Source organism: Dasypus novemcinctus, chromosome 10 (genome assembly GCF_030445035.2).
Source record: "Dasypus novemcinctus isolate mDasNov1 chromosome 10, mDasNov1.1.hap2, whole genome shotgun sequence".
Taxonomy (NCBI): domain Eukaryota; kingdom Metazoa; phylum Chordata; class Mammalia; order Cingulata; family Dasypodidae; genus Dasypus; species Dasypus novemcinctus.
In genome coordinates, this window is record NC_080682.1 from 86,407,042 (window position 1) to 86,426,203 (window position 19,162).

Below are 19,162 nucleotides of genomic sequence, written 5' to 3' on the forward strand. Positions count from 1 at the left end.
TAATTAATTAATATTCCTTAATGGTTTGATGAAATGTCCCCTTAAAACATTTTGGTCCTGCTATCTTTTAAGGGATACATTTTATTAGTTTTCAGTTTATGCTGTTATTAAAGTTTTCCATGTCTTCTTCAATTATTTTGATTATATTTTCCTGAAAATATTTCAGTGAGGTTTTAAATTTTATTGATATAAATATGCATATTGTGTTCACTTATAATTTTCAGATTCTTCTCCGTGACAGTGGCCATATACCCCCTATTCATTCTTAATATATTTTTTAGAGGACAGCATTATGTAGTATGAGCGGTATGGCCTCTGGAGTCCCCTGGCTAACTCAGGATTCCACCTCTCCCTTTAATAGCTGGGTGCCCCCTGGACAAACAACTTACCTGTGCTTGTTGCAACTTCTACATCTGTATAATAGAGACTATGTATTCATTTATCAAATGATTTTTTTGAAGTTCTACTTTGTGTCAGATACTGTTTTAGAGGGATACAACAGTGAACAAAATTTAAAAAATGTTTTGCTTTCATGGGACAAACACTAAAATTGATAAAGTAGAATATCTAGTATGTTAGAAGTAAGTGCTAAGAGAAAAAACAGGGCAGGGTATAGAAGATATTTAAGATGATATTTATATCTTCTCAAATTGATGTTAGGATTAAATGAGAAACTTTATGAAAAATGCTTACCACAGTATCTTGTACTTAGTGCTCAGTTTTATCTCTTCTAATAATTTTTTTCTTGCCTGGGATTTGTTAGTTTAGTGTAGTTTATTGGGTTTCTCAAAGAACCAGTTCAAGTCTAATGTTATTTGGTTTGCTTTTTAGTTAATTTCTGCTCTTATCTTTCTGAATTTCTTCTTTCTACTTTCTTTTTGGTTTATTTTTAACTTTCTTAGTTGAATGCTTATTTATTTTCAGCCTTATTTCTTGATAAATGCATTTAAGACTATACTTTTTCCTTTGAGTACTTCTTTGGTCCTTTCTTTTGCTACATAGTGTTCTAATTGTGATTCACTTCTTAATAGCCCATAATTTTAGATTTTAGTCTTCTTTTTTAACCCAAAGATTATTTAGAAGTGCCTTTAGAATTTTCCAGTTGGATGGGATGTGAATGTGTTTTAATTTTTTCTAGTCTCTTGTTTTTTTCTGTCTGGTTTTCTTCATTGTGAAGTAGATGATTGTAATTTAAAGGCTTTCAACTTTTAGGAACTGATTGAAATTTTCTTTGTGACTGGGTACACAATCAGTTTTTATAGATGTTTCATGGGATTTTTTAAAAGTATATATATTCTTGGTTTGTTGATTGTAAAAATTTCTCTGTTTATTGTTCAAATGTGATTCAAAATTTTCGTTTTATTTCTGTTTGCCTCTTCTGTTGATTTCTAAGAGGGAATTACTAAAATAACCACGAAGATATGACTTTGACAAATTCTTTTTGCGTTTTAGTAGGGTTTTTAAATTTACTTTATTGAAATATGATTTACATATAATAAAATGCACACATTTTAGGTATTTAGTTTCAATGAGTTTTGACAAATGTATATATTTGTGTAATCACCACCCCAGTGAAGATATAGAACATTCCTGTCATGTCAGAAAGCTCCTTTGTATCCCTTTCAGTCATTGCCCCCCGTATCCCAGCAACTACTGATCTTTCTTCTATCATCACAGCTTAGTTTTGCTTGTCTACAACTGTATATAAATAGAATCATGCAGTTAATACTCTTTTGTGTTTGTTGTTTTCTCTTCCACATAATGACTTTGAGATTTATCCATGTTGTATCAGTAATTTTTTCATTTTTATTGCAGAAAAGCAAACCTAGTTCATTACTGTTTTCCCTATTTGATGCATAAAGTTTTGCAATTTTAAAAATCTTATTTGGGGAAAGACTACTTTAGATTCTGTTCATATGCCCCTGTTGGCAAAAGACATCTGGTCTGTAGTTACATGGGAAAATATATCTGAGCACCCTGAGTTTTATGCCTGCTTATTAGTTGTCTACACCATAACAAGTGAGAGAACAAGAGAGAAGACAGATGGTTTGTGGAGCTTTGCTGACTTCCTAAATGGTGCCTTGGCACAGGTCTAAGTATTATTCTAGCCTCTGCTTCCCTGTGAGGTCTGTGATGACAGTGCAAATAGATATGCCCCTGATAATTAAGATGACTCTGAAAGAGTGATGACCAGTAAATCTGAGCTCCTGCTGTGTAGTACCCCTACAGGGGGATCCTTCATTGAATCCAGTCATGAAATTGGTCTCAGTCATGGACATGCAGCAGTAGGGCACCTTGAGCAGTAATGATTCAATATTCCAGGATTTTAAGTAGAGTTCAAAAACATAAGTAGTTGCTTAAAAGAAAATACTAATTAGTTAATTTTCAGTGATTTGTAGAGTTATGATCCATTTTGTTAATATTTATGATTTAGCCTTTTATTCTGTCTTACTAAATTTGACTCTTTTTATTTCCTTTGTAGTTCCTTTAACAATAGGCAAAGGAAAAGATAGGAAATAAAGTTCCATCGTTCATTTTGCTTTTAGTAGTTCTTTTAAAAAGATGTGTATGTATGTGTAGGTGGGGAAGATTAAAACTGTTTTCTAAAATAAAAACATACCTTTTTGTGGGAGACACTCTGTAGCTTTGTAAATTGAGGTAAGTCACTTAATATTTCTGAACCTTAGTTTCCTGAATGGAAAAGAGAGTTAAATGCCTACCATATCCATCTCATAGAGTTCTTGGGAAGACAAAATAGTATAATTTATACAAAAGTTCTTTGTAAATTCAAAGTTCTGTTGAAATGTGTATATGTTTGTGTGTATATATATATCATTTTTGTTATTAATATAACTGTTTTATTCTTCCTTTTTATAAAAGCAAAGATACCTGATCCCTAGTTGTAGAGGTATAGTTAATGTATTTTATGGGATTAAAAAAAAATCCAGCCATTATAAAAAATTTTAATCATTAAAAAAATGCGTTACCCCGAGAAGATTTTATAAACATCTTTATAAAACATGGAGCCCAGAGCTGGGGAGTCAGGAGGACCTAGAGTCTAGACCTGAACTCGTGACCAATTTGGCTTTTTGATCCAGTCTTGTTGTAGAACCTCTCTCTTGGTCTTGGCTTTCTCTTTTAGAAAACATAGAAAATATTTCATATTCTGTTATAGGAGTGCTGTGATATTATTATTATTTTACTAAAGTGATTTATAGCAACCTATCCTAGTTTTTCTGTAAATGCAGGTTCCAAATATTGGTCTTGCTTTAAACTATACTCAAGGAATATATTCAGTTCTATTTTTGGAAAAAGGCTGAGATGTTGTCTTCTGTGATAAGTACACAATCTTTGCAAAATTATTTCTTAGTAATTTCAAAGGAATGAAACTAGTACATTTAGTTATACAGTTTATACCTTTATTCCATTAGAAGCTAAATGATAGGAGTGAGGATACAGTGACATCAGTTGTTAAGGCCTGCACATTATTCATTTAACATCTGCTATTGCTTCTTTTTTTTCCCTGTGGGGGAATAAATTACAACACATCAGCACATTTTTCATGCTGTGTTAAAGCATTTAAAAATCATTTATTGTATTATTAATATTTTTTATTTCTGCTTGTTTGGCAGCTCCTGAAGTTATCAATGCCCACGACTATAGTCAACAGTGTGACATTTGGAGCATAGGTGTTATAATGTACATATTGTAAGTAGTCTGCTAAATACACTTTAAAATGAATGGATGTTCTCTAATAGAAGAACAAAGATGTTAAATTAAAACTAACCATTACATTTTTTAAAAAGCATTTTAAAAACCAGTTGGGAAGTCATTCTAAAAGCTCTTATTAGTTGTCAGGTAACATCCATTAGGTATTTTTTTAATATAGTAAATTTATGACTTTCAGCTTTCCTCTTCCATTGATCTATAAATGTAGCAGTGCACTCGCTGTATGATCTGAGCAAAGGGAAAACTTTCCCTAACATCTTCCTGATCCCTTTCTATAAACCAAAAGCTTCCTTGTGTTTTCTCAGGTCACTTATTGCCCACCAGAGAGAGCCTGGCACAAGAACTGTGAATGTACACAGGGCATAGTGGAGAGTGGGCACTGACTAGATAAGAGTTAGAGAAATAGTTCTTATTTCTCTAAATGTTACTGAAAACCTTCCCTCTTCCCCACTCTCAAGGTCCTGTCAAACCCCAGTCCTTTTAATTTCTTTGAAATATCATCACCTATTCCCTCATTTCCTTCCACCCATGTAATTTCTCCTCACGATCCCGTTCCTAGAATATTACTATGTCTTTCTTACTGCTCTCCCTGCCTCTGTCTACTCCCCCAAGTCTACCCTTCACACTGCTGACAGGGTTGTTTGCTGAAATCACAAATACGATTGTCCTACTCTCTTGATTTAAAACCTCTGATGTTTCTCCCTTGCTACAGAAAAAAGTCAAAGCATTTGGGCATGGCATACCAAGTCTTTCGTGACCTGGAGCTTCCAGTCTTCTAGCTGGGTGTGTGGCACCTGGTCTGTACCCTGGCCACTTGAGGCTTCTCTTTATTACTCAGACACACCCTGTATTGTGTGCCTCTGGGTCTTTGCTCATGCAGTTCATTCTGCCTAGAATGTTCTTTTTCTTTACAAATCTCTCTCCAGGTTGGCCCCAAGCTCAAACAGTAACCCCTTCTATTTCCCTAACTTCTACCACACCCCAGCAGAATTACTACATTTATTATGCATATATTTTCCCAAATTCCACAGAAGAATTAAAGTAGCACACAAAAATGCATGTAAAATAGTAAAGTTGAAAGAAAAACAAAATAAAGTAGGAATATTTAACCAGGAAGACTTGCACAAATGTAAATTTGATACAAGAAATCATTCATGTTTCTGTGTTCTCACAGTACTTTTTGAAACTGATTATAATATTACAATATAATTATTTTATTATGTGTATTGTATCTGTTTTCCTTGCTCTAAATTCCATGAAGGGCAGAGATTTTATATTATTCATCTTTCTATTCCTGGTATCTACAATATAGTGGGCAAATAGTATATAGCTCAATATATGTTTGCTAAATTGAATTAAATTGAATTGTCTAAGAGGTGTTCTGAAAAGTTAGTAACCATTGTTCTGCCTCTTGGTAAATATGAACATTTTTTTGTTGATGCAACATTAGTTTTATGGTCACTTTGAAGATTTCACTATCCACTACCTCTTCTGGATCATTTCTAAATATTGACATCATAGTAGTTACATTTTCATGGTTCTGTGAAATGGAATATGCAGACAGTAGAAATTGGATGATGTGATTTTAGCTGTAACTCAGATGATGAACACACATCATTGCTTAGATTATATAAAATTTTTGATCATTGTTTTGTGCTAATTGGAATCATAGCCCAAAAATTCTGAGCCTTAGTCTTTAATTAAAAGTATCACTATTTTAAATTAGTGTTTTGTAATCTTAAGGCATTCTAGTTACACAAGTCAAACATAATATGTGCAATCTAACAAACAATTCTCATGATGTTTGCTGCCTTGTGCTTAGTTTAAATCTGGTGTTAAGGAAAATGATAGCAGATTACATCTTAAAAACTTTTTTTTAGAGATATAATTTTAATTTTTCTGCTTCAGGGCTTGGCTGCATATCACCATAATGACCTCTTCTCTTCTTTACAGTAGACTCTTACTTAGCTAATCAGTGCCTATTCATTAATCTGTCTGAGCCTCATGGTCTTAAAGATAATTTCATTCACCCAGAGTTCCAGGATACTCTTTAAGATTGAGGATTATTTTCTTATTTACCAGTTACTCTGGTTCTTTTATACTGAATTGGACAATGGTAACATACTTTTTTTGAGGTGAAATTAACATAAATAAATACTCTTTATGGGTACTATCCTCTACTGTTTGATTCCTATGAATACAGCATAAAATAATAAGGCTTTCAGAACATTTTTCATGTCTTAGATTCTTTTTTCTGGGTTTGCAGAAAATTGCTATCATAAAATTTCATATGCTGCTGATTGACCAACCATTAGATACATTTTTGTGTAAGTAAAATTGCAAAGGACAGGAAAAAATGGAATTTTTAAATGTAGCCCTTAAGCTATAGTTGCATGCTAGTCCGGCAGTACAGGAGCAACTAAGAAATTGGTAGATGTGCATATTACTGGTTGATAACAGACTCAATGAACTGGGCTTTGCCGGCCTCTACTTATTATAATAGATAGTAATTGTCCATAAGGCCATTTTTCAGCTCTTTTATTTTCTAAAGCTTTTTTTTATTGCATTTTAAAACTAAACAATGGCAAAATAAGTAAGATGAGAAAAGAGGGTCAGGATGAGTTAGAGAAATAAATTATTAAAATGAGTTTGCAGTGTAATTTGAAAAATAGTCATCTCAACAAGAGCCTCTTGGTAAATGAAAAGCTCTGTTGTTCATCATATTTGATAAACTATGAGAGTGAAAGCAACTTTTTTCCCTAGGAAAGTCATCATCATCATCATTCATTATCATGAAAAAATGTATCAAATTTAGACTTACTGAGAAAAATATTCATAGGACTTGTAAAGAACTTAAGGAAAAATCAAAGCTATTTGGATAGTAAGATAAAATTATGCCATTTTATTCTTTCAGTGATAAAATAAAAAATATATAATCCTGAGGATTGAAGAATAGGCATGCGGAGTTGCTTCTGTAATGAGTCCAGGACCAACTTTGTTCTGGTGGTCATTGAGATCATCTGGGTTGTTTACAGGGCTGCCCTTAGATGTTGGGGTTGGCAGTACTGATGGTTCTAACATTCGTTGAGTGTGTTCTAAGAAGAACTGAACTGAACTTTTAAGTACATCATGGTAGTTTCGGCTGGATCACCTTTTGAAGCAATAGTTTTTCAGACTCACCATGCTGGTTGTGATATATAGTATAGTACCGCCTTCAAAAAGATTCTAAAGATACATAGAATGTGCCCACAAGCCTATGTTTACTTTATGCAAACTGCTTGTGGTTTTTCTGATTTTGCCATTAAGTATTCTCAGCTTCCTCCCTTTCAGACTAAAAAATCCAAGCATCATCATCTGAATTGCTTCATTCAGACCTTCTTTATTTGCTATACCATTTTTGAAGCACTGTGGCCAATTTAATGGCTTTTTGGTATGACCCTGTATCTATAAACATTCTCAAGGGTATTCTTGATGTATTATTCCTAGCATTTGTTTTTACAGTTGATAAAACTGTAACAGTGGTTAACTCTGTATTTTTCTGTAAGTCCAGTTTCAATTATTTACGTACCATAAGGGATTACCTTAACCTTGTCTATAACAAAGTGTATCTCCTCTATGATCTGCCATTATTCCTGTGTATATGTGAAGCATATACCTTCCTATATTTTAACCCTATTTAAGCTTAATATTTCCTCACCTGGAAGAACTTTGGGTCATATGCAAATCTAGAGGTTCCAATGTACACACATATACTTTTTCCACCAAGTCATTTCTCTCAACGTTGAGACATAAGCCTAGCACTGATCTTAGAAATTCCATTACCTCCATTCCTACGTCCAGAGAGGGATCCATCTCCTCCTATCCCTTACTTAAATATGAAATACCTTTTCTCCAAGTCCTGTGGACACTTAATTTTTAATAGTCTTATTTTGATTATTTTTAAAAAATAAAATTATTATTTTTGTTGTAGATTATGTGGGGAGCCACCATTTTGGGCAAGTTCAGAGGAGAAACTTTTTGAATTAATCAGAAAGGGTGAACTACATTTTGGAAATCCAGTCTGGGATTCTGTAAGTGATTGTGGTAAGTATATATTTCTATTATTATTTACTAAAGGAAACATAAATAATATAAGAATCTTGGCCAGTAATTCGAATGTTTATTTAAAATCTGTCTTTAGTCAGTTTACTTGTGGAAATAAAGCAAACACTATTTATTTGTGGAAATAGCGATGCCATCACTGTGATTGCTTATAGTTAGAACTTTCAACCCAAACAAAATACATGGTAAAAATTAAAGAGGAAATTTGCTGACCATCTAGCTAATTTTTACTATAGACCATTAAACTAGATAATTCAGGCAATAAAACTTTACTTTAGGTCTTAAAGTGAAGCAATCTATCTATATTTATAAGCTGTCTGTGCAGATGAAATTTATTATATAATTAGCATCTTTCCTTCATGTCATATAGATCTGATTCCAAATAAATCAGAAAATGTGCAGTATTAATTATAGTTAAGATAAATAAGATTTTTCAGGATTTTCACTTGTTTGCAGCTAAAAATGTTTTGAAACAACTTATGAAAGTAGATCCTGCTCACAGAATCACAGCTAAGGAACTACTAGATAACCAGTGGATTACAGTAAGTTACAGTATTCTTTCTTTTTTCTGACATGCTACTGTTTCTCATTACTTCTCATTTGGCCTCGTAGTTCTGTATATACTCTTCCTAAAGCAGTAATTTCATCTTTGACAAGTTAAAAAAAATTAGTCTTGACACATTTCTAAAATGGGCATTTTCAAACTCCAACAGCTGTTACCACAGTTGTTTATATGTTTTTACAGAGGTTTAAATGAACTTTGCTTTACTCAGTGTCATAAAGGTATCATGTATAGTAGAATAGAGCTAAGAAATGCCCATTTTTAAACCTGTGGAATATTGAAACAGTATAGTTTTGTGATATAAAGCTCTGGAAACATGAATCTCTCTTTCAACTCTCTGGGTACAGGGAACTTTCCTCATGGTGACTGTTACCTGGTTTGAAGTCTTGAGTAATTATCCAATAGCATTTTGCTATCCCCCAGGAGACTAAATGCTTCAAACATAGACTCTATGTCTCAGTGATCTTTGTATCCCTGCACCCAGAATATTAGACATGTTTGGTCACAATAGAAACTTTGGAAGAGGTGCTGCTTACCTCCTAGTATTTATCCTCTCTTTCTTCAGTGGTAGTATGGTTCCTAACTTTGAGGTGGAAACATTGCTGTTCAGTTGAAGGACTTTATTCCCAAACCTTCTTATAGCTAGTTATTGTGACGGTCAACATAAATGGAAGTGTATGCAGTTCCTGGGAAGTGGCCTTACTTAAATGGAGAGGGTAGGACATACCTCTTTCTTGGTGACTGGGATGCAGATATGCTGGCTGGAGTTTGAGTAGCAATATTAAACCACAAAGTGGAATCCATAAACTGAGAATGGCAGAGCAACATGATATAAAGGACTGGGGCTCTCAGCTCACAGAGCTGCCATGCCAGCCCAGGACGGCCTGCCTCCAGATTAAAAATTTAGTAAAATAAAAGAGTAATCTTACTTTAGACTTAGATTTAGAATGAAAATATACAGGAGGAAAAAAATAATATCTTACAATTAATTAAGCATCAGAAAATGTCCGTCCTTTCATATGGAGTGTATATGTTAAAGTTAAAGGTCAAACGCTAATGACCAAAACCTGAATATCAATTTGTAAATTAAGGAACAAGGTCCCTGTTCACACATTAGGAAAGATGGTTCTGAAATTAGACCCTACAACCTTGATTAAGAGTGCCTTTGCAAAGTGTGACTATAACAAAGGAAAGACTGTATCTTGTGGAAAATTACAAGAGAAGGGACTGTGGAGAGGTGTTCATCATCTTTGTACCCTCTATAGTACCTGGCGGATAAGCTCAAAACATACTAGCTAAAATCAGCAAAAACATTTAAATGACTGTTGTCCCATTTAAAAGAAGCCACAATGCAAGATTGATGCATTATAACAATATTTTTTTTTCATTTCAAAGAGCATACAATTGCTCTTCACTATTTATGGAATGAAGTTAAAATTCCACCGACTGGGATTCAAGTCACCTCACAATTTTCCTCTCTTTTTTAGTTTCACCATTTACTTTCCTTTTCTAGTCTCATTTCCTACTCCTTTCCTGCAAACATCTTATATGCCAGTCAAATTGAACTTCTTTGATTTCACACTTGCTTGCCTCTGTACCTCTGGTCATTTGGCAATTTCTTATGTCATTTATCATTTTCTTCCTTGCATTGTATCTTTTACATAGCTTGCTTCCCTTACTAGATAGTATTTTCCTTATGTCAGAGACCATATCATCTATATCTTTAACTATTTTTTATTATCTTGAACAGGGCCTGGTAGGTACCAAAAAATAGCAGTTGAAAAAATTACTAACTGTATGAATAATACCAATACAGTTCAAATACAGGAACTACCTTTTACCAAGCCATAGAAGAAAAATGATATCCTTAATTTATAGCTGTGATTCTTAATTATAAGTGAGCATAAGAAATACCTGGGAAACTTTTAAAAATGTAGATTCTTGGTATTCGTTGTCACCGAGGGACTTGAAGAGGTACCAGGTGGAAATTGAAACTACTAATAAGAAGCAATAATCTCCTGAACCATGATTCAGAGTGAAGAGGACAAAAAAGAAAAGATGCAAGAGAACAATAGGCACACTCTGACAATAGGAGTCATCATCAAACTCTTCCTTTGTAGGAAAGTAATTTTTTGACTGTTTTTCCTTATATCTAATCTTTGACTTTTGAGTTCAGGATAACAACATGCATTTATTTTAAATTCCACTCACTTAAATGTACAGAGAGAAACAATTGTTTTTTTTCTCAGAATACTTTCCAGATATGAATTTTGTTTCAAAATGTACAATAGATGAGCTAAACTATAGAATCTTTTTATCCAATAAAGCCCTCGGAGGGGAAAAAAAAAGTTACCACCTGTTAGGTATTGCAAAAGATAAGCTCTGGTTATAAAGCAGCAAGCCATTGAGAGCACTATCATGTTTTCTGTAGAATATTTCAAACAGAGGCTATGAATTATAGAAAGTAAGACTTCAGGTAGTTAAAAAGAAAAAAATTTTGCCTTTCAGATACTTGTAAAATGCTAGTATTCTTCTAATAATACATTCTATCTGCCACTTCTCTATCCCTTTGGCAAATACTTCACAGAGACAATTGTTAAAGAGGATCAACAATGAAGACTTCTGAAAAAATGACCAAAGCCAAAAATGAAGTTACATTAATTGGAAAACAATCCAACATGAATGTTGTATGATGCTGAAATAGATGAATTTCTAAGGCAGTTTTGTATTTTGCTGTGTTACAAATCTACTCAGTTATAGTTTTGCAACGATCTGCTAGCTCATTTGCACAATCACTTTAGGCCAGAAATATTTATTGCACAAAATCCTTTGAGAGATCTGCACATTCAAAGAAGGGGACAGATATAACCCATTTTTTAATAAAAATTATTTTTTTAGTCCTTACAGAAAAAAAATGTTATTCAAAAATGATTGGAAAATGCCAAAGGAAAGTTGAATTTAAAAGAAGAGCAATACCACTATAAATTCATGGTACCTTAACTTAGGTGGGCTTTCAGGGGCACCATCAACCTGCCTATTGGCAAGTCTAATGGATACTTCTTATTTCTCATCTTGAGCTCTCAGCAGCATTCACCTGGGTGCTGATTGCTCTCACTTTCTCAGCTGTTAGTGTCATTTAACTTCCCTGGCACCACTCTTAATTTTTCTCCTTCCTCATCAGCTATTTCTTCTCAGATGTTGTAGGTTTCCAGATTTTTTTATATGAGCAGGGAACAAACTTCTGCTATGTTTACAACACAAATTTGCAGTTGAACCTAATCTCAATTAATGTAATACCCAATAAATAATTGATGAATGAATGAATGATTTAGCAAATGAATAGATTTGTAGATATCTCAAATGATGTCTGAGAATTGATATTGGAGATTTCTAGAGACATGGATATATTGCTAAGCAATATTCATCTATGTAAAAAATTGTTGAACGTCTTATTTCCCGGACACGTTAAGTACTGTGATATGTTAAGCACATGATATATTACATGTTAATTAGCATATGATTACATTCTTAAAAGATCACTGTGGTTTAGAAAATTGGGAATTAGCCAACTATGCCAGTAATATTATTGAGAGATGATGGTGGCTTAGGTAGGATGGTAACAATAGAGATGAGGAGAAATAAATGTGTGATATGTTTTGAGGACAGGACTTGGTGAGGGAATAGATGGGGGATGACATTAGTGGAGGAATTTAGGATGACTTCTAGATTTTGCTCTAAGAACTGGTTGGACGGTGGGGTCATTTACTGAGATGTGGAAGACAGCTGGAGAAATAGATTTTTTTCCAGGGGAGGAGGTAGTAAATCAAGAGTTCCGTATTAGATCTGCTAAGTTTGGTATTCCTATGGGGCATCCCAGTGGAGCTATCAAGTAGGTAATTGAATATATAAGGCTAGAACTGGAGGAGAGGTCTGAGCTGGAGAATTTGGGAATTATTAGTACATAGACACTATGCCAAAGTATTGGGCAGAAGAGATAAATTAGGAAGAAAGTACAGAGAGAGAGAAGATGCCTCAGCACCGTGCTTTTTGGCACCACAATATTAAGAGTAGGAGGAGCTAGCAGTGGAAGCTGACACAACAAGATGACGCAACAAAGAGAAACACAGATTTTTGTGCTGCTGACAACAACAGAAGCGGACAAAGAAGACGCAGCAAATAGACACAGAGAACAGACAACCGGGGTGGGGAGGAAGGGGAGAGAAATACATAAATAAATAAATAAATCATAAAAAAGAAAAGATTATGTTAAGAAGAAGTTCATGCACCAGGGTACTTAGGGATTTCTCAGTATTTCAATTATTTATATATTCAGTGCTCAACTAATATTTATGGAATAACTGCTATGTACTATGGAGGACACAAGAATGAATCTGGCACAGTCCCTGCCCAAGGCTGCCCACAGCCTAGTAGAGGGTTTAAGGCAAAAACACATATATTACCAGGCAGAAAATGATACATCTACAGGGGTGTAAATGTAGTTGTATTATTAAGTTTCCAAGAAGAAAACTATTATTCCCCTCAGCAGATAACGAAAGGGAATGTAATATGTGATCTTCCTCCAAAAGAATGGGTAAAAGAGAAAGTAATGTTGGAGTCAGGATTAGAAAGAATAGAATTTTAGGCAGAAGAAACTTCACAAAGGCCTGGAGATGGCAAGGGGAAGTGAAGTGTATTCAGAGAATAGTTAGTAATTCTGTTTTTCTAGAACTTTAGAAGGCATGGAGGGGAGTAAGATTAGTGAAAACTGAAGTAAACAGCACAATAAAAGAATTATGACCATGTGGGATTTATCCCAGTAATGCAAGAGTGGTTCAACATAAGAAAATCAATCCATGTAAAGCAAGACATTAATAGAATAGAAGACAAAAACACATGATCATCTCAATTGATACAGGAAAGGCATATGGCAAAATCAGGCACCCTTTCTTGATAAAATCACTCAGAAAACGAGGAATAGAAGAAAACTTTCTCAACACGATAAAGGGCATATATGAAAATCCCATATCTCATTTCATATTCAACAGTAAACAATTGAAAAATTTCCCCTAAGATTGGAAACAAGGATGCCCGCTTTTACCATTGCTATTCAACATTGTATTGGATGTTCTAGTTAGAACAATAAGGCAAGAAAAAGAAATAAAAGACAGAAAATTGTAAAGGAAGAAGTAAAACTATCTGTATTTGCAGATGATATGACCCTATATAGAAAATCCTAAAGAATCTATAAGAGTACTAATAGAGTTAATAAATGAATTCAGCAAAATGATGTTTTTATATATGCAATGAACTATCTGAAAGGAAATCAAGAACCCATTTCATTTACAATAGCAACTAAAGGAATAAAATTATCTAGGAATACTTTTAACTTTAATGTAAAGGACTTGTACGTGGAAAGCTACAAATCATTACTGACAGAAATTAAAGAAGGCTTAAATAAATAGATATTCTGTATTCATGGATTGGAGGACTTTACATCGTTTAGATGTTATTTTAGTTTCCTAGGCTGTTGAAGCAAATACCATGAAATGGGTCAGGTTAAACAATGGCCATTTATTTTCTCATGGTTTTAAGGCTGGGAAATTGTTCAAATCAAGAGATCATCAAGGTGATGCTTTCTCCCTAAAGACGGTGGCATTCTGGGACTGGCTGCTAGTGAGCCTTGGTTCTTCTGTCACATGGTAAGGCGCACGGTGGCATCTCCTGGTCTCTTCTTTCTCTTCCAGGTTCTGTTGCAGCTTCTTTTTTCCTATGATTTCCAATCTCTATATATGTCTGAATTTCATTCTTTTACAAAGGATTTCAGTAATAGGATTAAGACCCATCCTTACTGAGTGTAGCTCATACTAACTGAAGTAGCCTCATCAAAAGGCCCTACTTGGGAAGCGGACTTGGCCCAATGGATAGGGAGTCCGCCTACCACATGGGAGGTCCAAGGTTCAAACTCCGGGCCTCCTTGACCCTTGTGGAGCTGGCCCATGCGCAGTGCTGATGCACACAACGAGTGCCCGGCCATGCAGGGGTGTCCCCCGCGTAGGGGAGTCCCATGGGCAAGTAGTGTGCCCTGTAAGGAGAGCCGCCCAGCACAAAAGAAAGTGCAGCCTGCCCAAGAATGGCGCCACACACACAGAGAGCTGATACAACAAGATGACGCAACAAAAAAAAAACACAGGTTCACCGTGCTGCTGATAAGGATAGAAGTGGTCACAGAAGAACATAAAGCTAATGGACACAGCAGACAACCTGGGGGCGGGGGGGAGGGGAGAGGAATAAATAAAAAATAAATCTTTAAAAAAAAAAGGTCCTATTTAAAATGGGTTCATACCCACAGGAATGGATTAATTTTAAGACCATGTTTTTCTGGGGTACATATAGCTCCAAACCATCACAAATGTCAGTATTAACTCTATGTGATTTATAGATTCAATATTATCCCAATAAAAGTTTTGGCAGTCTTTGCAAAGATGGAAAAGTTAATTGTATTAGTTCTGCTAAAACAAATATCATATAGTGTGTTGGCTTAAGCAACAGGAATTTGTTGGCTTGTGGTTTTGAGGATAGGAGAAGTCCAAAATTAAGGCATCAGCAAGCTGATGCTTTCTTCATGAAGACTGGCTTTCTGGGGCTGGCTGATGATGATCCTCACGTCCTTGGCTTTTCCATCACATGGCAGTGCATGTGGTGGTGTTTTCTTTTTCTCCTGGGTATTGTTGTCTTCCAGCTTCTTCTCTTCCACATGGCTTTCTCTCCTTGTCTGAATTTCATTCTGCTTATAAAGGACTCCAGTAACCTGGGTTAAAGCCCAGCCTGACTCTGGGCACACCTTAACTGAAGTAACATCTTTAAGAGATCCTATTTTCAATGTATCCACACCCAACAGAATGGATTAAGACTACGAGCATGTTTTTCTGGAGTACATAATTCAGTCCACAATATTAATCATTAGATTCATGTGGAAAGGCAAGGAATCCAAACAGCCAAAAGCATCTTGCAAAAGAAGAACAAAGTTGAGCACTCAATATGTCCCTATTTTAAACTTATTACAAAGCTAAAGTAATCAAGCAGTTTGGTACTGGCACAAGGACAGGCATATAGACCAGTGGAATAGAATTGAGAGTTCAGAAATAAGTATACACATCTATGGCCAATAGATTATTTTTTTTACAAAAATGTCAAATCCTCTCAATGGGGAAAGAATAGTGTCTTTAACAAATGGTGCTGGGGAAACTGGATATCCACATTCAGAAGAATGAAAGTGGACCCTTACCTCATACCATATACAGAAATTAACTCAAAATGGATCAACAGTCTAAATATAAGACCTAAAACTATAAAGCTCTTAGAAGAAAATATGGGGAAATGTCTTCAAAACTTTGTATTAGGCAATGGATTCTTAAACTTTACACAAATACTTTACAAATGTATAAGCAACAAAAGAATAAATAAAATGAACATCAAACTAAAACCTTTTGTGTATCTAAGGGCATAAAATATGAAAATGTGATATTAGGAAAGGATTAAAAAGAAACTATATAAAGAGTGGGACAAACTGAAATAATGAACCTAGATGGTAGAAACAGGTCCAAATGTAGAAATAATTACAAATAAATGGACTAAAAATAACTACAGTACAAGTAAATGACTAAAAGATCATCAAATTGAATTTTTAAAAATCTAGCTATTTGCTGTTTATAAGGCATTCCCTTGAAGCATAAGGACACATAAATATTAAAAAGTATGGCAGAGGGAAGCAGACGTGGCCCAATGGATAGGGCGTCCGCCTAATACATGCGAGGTCCGCAGTTCAAACCCTGGGCCTCCTTGACCCGTGTGGAGCTGGCCCATGTGCAGTGCTGATGCGCACAAGGAGTGCCGTGCCATGCAGAGGTGTCCCCGTATAGGGGAAACCCATGCGCAAGGAGTGTGCCCTGTAAGGAGAGCCGCCCAGTGTGAAAGAAAGTGCAGCCTGCCCAGGAATGGTGCTGCACACACGGAGAGCTGACTCAGCAAGATGATGCAACAAAAAGAAACACAGATTCCTGTGCTGCTGACAACAGAAGCGGACAAAGGAGAACACACAGCAAATGGACACAGAGGACAGACAACTGGGGGGGTAGGGGAAGGGGAGAGAAATAAATAAAAATAAATCTTAAGGAAAAAAAAAAAGTATGGCAAAGGAAATACCAGGCAAATACTAACCAAAGAAAGTCTGTATAACTATATTAACATTAAATAAATATACCTTAAAACAAACAAGTTATCATTAGGGGAAATAAGTTTACTTACTAAAAAGATTACATAATAATTTTTTAACATATGCAGCTAACATACATACATATATACATAAATAATTGACAAAATTATGGAAGAAAGTGGCACATTCACAGAGTGGGAAATTTTAATGTATGTCTCTCAATTATTGATATGACAAGCAAATAAACAAACAAAGAAAGATAATTTGAAAAGTACAAATTAACAAGCTTACCCTAATGGACAATACACAATTCTACATCCAACATTTTGAGAATGTACATTTTCTTAAGCACTTTACCAAAAGTGACCTTATACCATAAAGCAAACCTCAACAAATTTTACGCACACCTTGTTCTCTAACAATATACAATGAAGTTAGAAGCCAGTAATAGTAAGTTTAAATTTCTGCATATCTTTGGAAATTAAATTTCTTGCTTCTATTTAACCCTTGAGATAAAGAATAAATCTTAATGAGAAAATTTGTTTTTAAATCCCTTATACCTGCTACCCTGACTGATGAATGAAAAGAGAACATATCAACATTTGTGGGATATAGCAAAAATGACGCTTTAGTAGAAATTTTTAGCATGTAATACTTAACATTAGAAAAGAAGAAAGTCTGAAATTTTATTTTTCTCTCCCCTTCCCCTCAACCCCAGTTGTCTGTTCTCTGTGTCTATTTGCTGTGTATTCTTCTTTTGTCCACTTCTGTTGTTGTCAGCGGCACAGGAATCTGTGTTTCTTTTTGTTGCGTCATCTTGTTGTGTCAGCTCTCCGTGTGTGCGGCACCAATCTTGGGCAGGCTGCACTTTCTTTCACACTGGGCGGCTCTCCTTATGGGGTGCACTCCTTGCACATGGGGCTCCCCTATGCGGGGACACCCCTGCCTGGCACAGCACTCTTTGCGTGCATCAGCACTGCGCATGGGCCAGCTCCACACGGGTCAAGGAGGCCCGGGGTTTGAACCGTGGACCTCCCATGTGATAGATGGATGCCCTAACCACTGGGCCAAGTCTGCTTCCCAAGGCTGAAAATTAATGAACTAAATATCCAACTTATAATTTTAGGAAAAAAACACCAGAATAAATTCAAATAAATTTATAGGAATGATAAAACTAAGAGTGAAACTCAACTAAATATAAAGCAAAGGTAGAATGGAGAATATTAGCAAGAGCAACATTTGGTTATTTGAAAAGACCAATAAAAAAGAGATAAATCTTTGGCAAAATGGAGCAAGAAACAAAAACACTACTACATATGAGAAACCTTAAATAAAATATTAGCAAACTGGATCCAGTTGTATATGCAAAAATACATCACTACCAAGTTGTTTTTTCCCAAGGATACACTATAGTTTAATTTCAGAAAATCTATAAATATAAATCCCCACACAAAAGATTAAAGGAGAAAATTGTCTATGATAATTTTAAATGTTGTAGGAAACAATATGATTCAACATACAGTCGTAATAAAAAAAACAAGTATTTTAGGAATTGAGGGAAACTTCCTGAAGCTGATAAAAAATCACAGCAGATATTCTAAATAGGAAATGTTACAAGAATTTCCTTTAAAAAACTAGTAAGTCAGCTTTCAGTATTTTTTTCAGTATTGTTGACCTTGTCAACTTAAGACAAGGAAAAGAAATTAAAGGCCTGAGGATTGGAAAATAGAAGTAAAACTGATTATTTATAGTAGTCTGTAATGTATATATACACACAATAAAATCTTCTGATAAATTATTAGAAGTAATAGTTGAATTAAGATTAATAAAGGAAAGCCAGTTGCATTCCTATTCACTGTAATCCAGCAATAGAAAACAAAAAAAGAAGACATCCTGTAAAACAGTATCAAAGAATATAAAAATCTAGAAATAAATACAACATAAGATACGAAAGACTTCTTTGGGAAAAGTTGTAAAGTTTTGTTGAAAGTTATTGTTGAAAGAGTCAGAAGACTTTATGTTATAAAAGATCATTTCTCACCATATTGATCTACATATTCAATGCAAATCCAATCAAAATTTCATAAACTTTTTTAGGTCAGAGAACTTGATAACCTGACCCTAAAATTTACATGGAAGAATCAAAGGCTCAAAAAGAGTCAAGACATTTCTCAAGAAGTATAAAGAGGTCAACTTATCTTACTAGATATTAAGACTTATGAAGCTCTGGTAATTAGGACAGTGTGGTAATGGTACAGTAATAAGCAAATTGACGAATAGCATAGAAACATATCCATGCATATCTGGAACTTTTATGACAGAGGTCATATGGCAGAAAAGTAAGGACTGTTCAATAAATGCAGGTGGAATAAATGGTAATCCACATGGAAAAAATGAAATTATTTCCCTATCTCATACCATAGATAAAAATCAACTCAAAATGAATCAGGGACTGTAATATTAAAATCAAAACTTTGAAACTTTTAGTGAAAAATATAGGTGAATGTTTCTTGGGCCTTGGGACAGGGAAGGATTTCTTATACTTACCAGAGGTACTA

At 34.6% G+C, this 19,162-nt stretch overlaps 1 protein-coding gene across 4 annotated transcripts in view; it reads left to right on the forward strand.

Moving 5' to 3' along the window:
- The window catches only part of STK33 (serine/threonine kinase 33), a 240,177-nt gene that overhangs the window by 160,202 nt on the left and 60,813 nt on the right, over positions 1–19,162 (forward strand). For 3 of the 4 annotated variants that reach the window (XM_058305788.1, XM_058305786.1, XM_071218215.1), the window contains 3 exons: positions 3,633–3,708; positions 7,700–7,812; positions 8,287–8,372. In XM_058305788.1, coding sequence (XP_058161771.1) covers positions 3,633–3,708; positions 7,700–7,812; positions 8,287–8,372 — 275 coding nt within the window. Of the gene's footprint in view, positions 1–3,632; positions 3,709–7,699; positions 7,813–8,286; positions 8,373–13,984; positions 14,092–19,162 lie in introns of all 4 variants that reach the window. The other variant, XM_058305789.1, reaches the window with a different exon arrangement.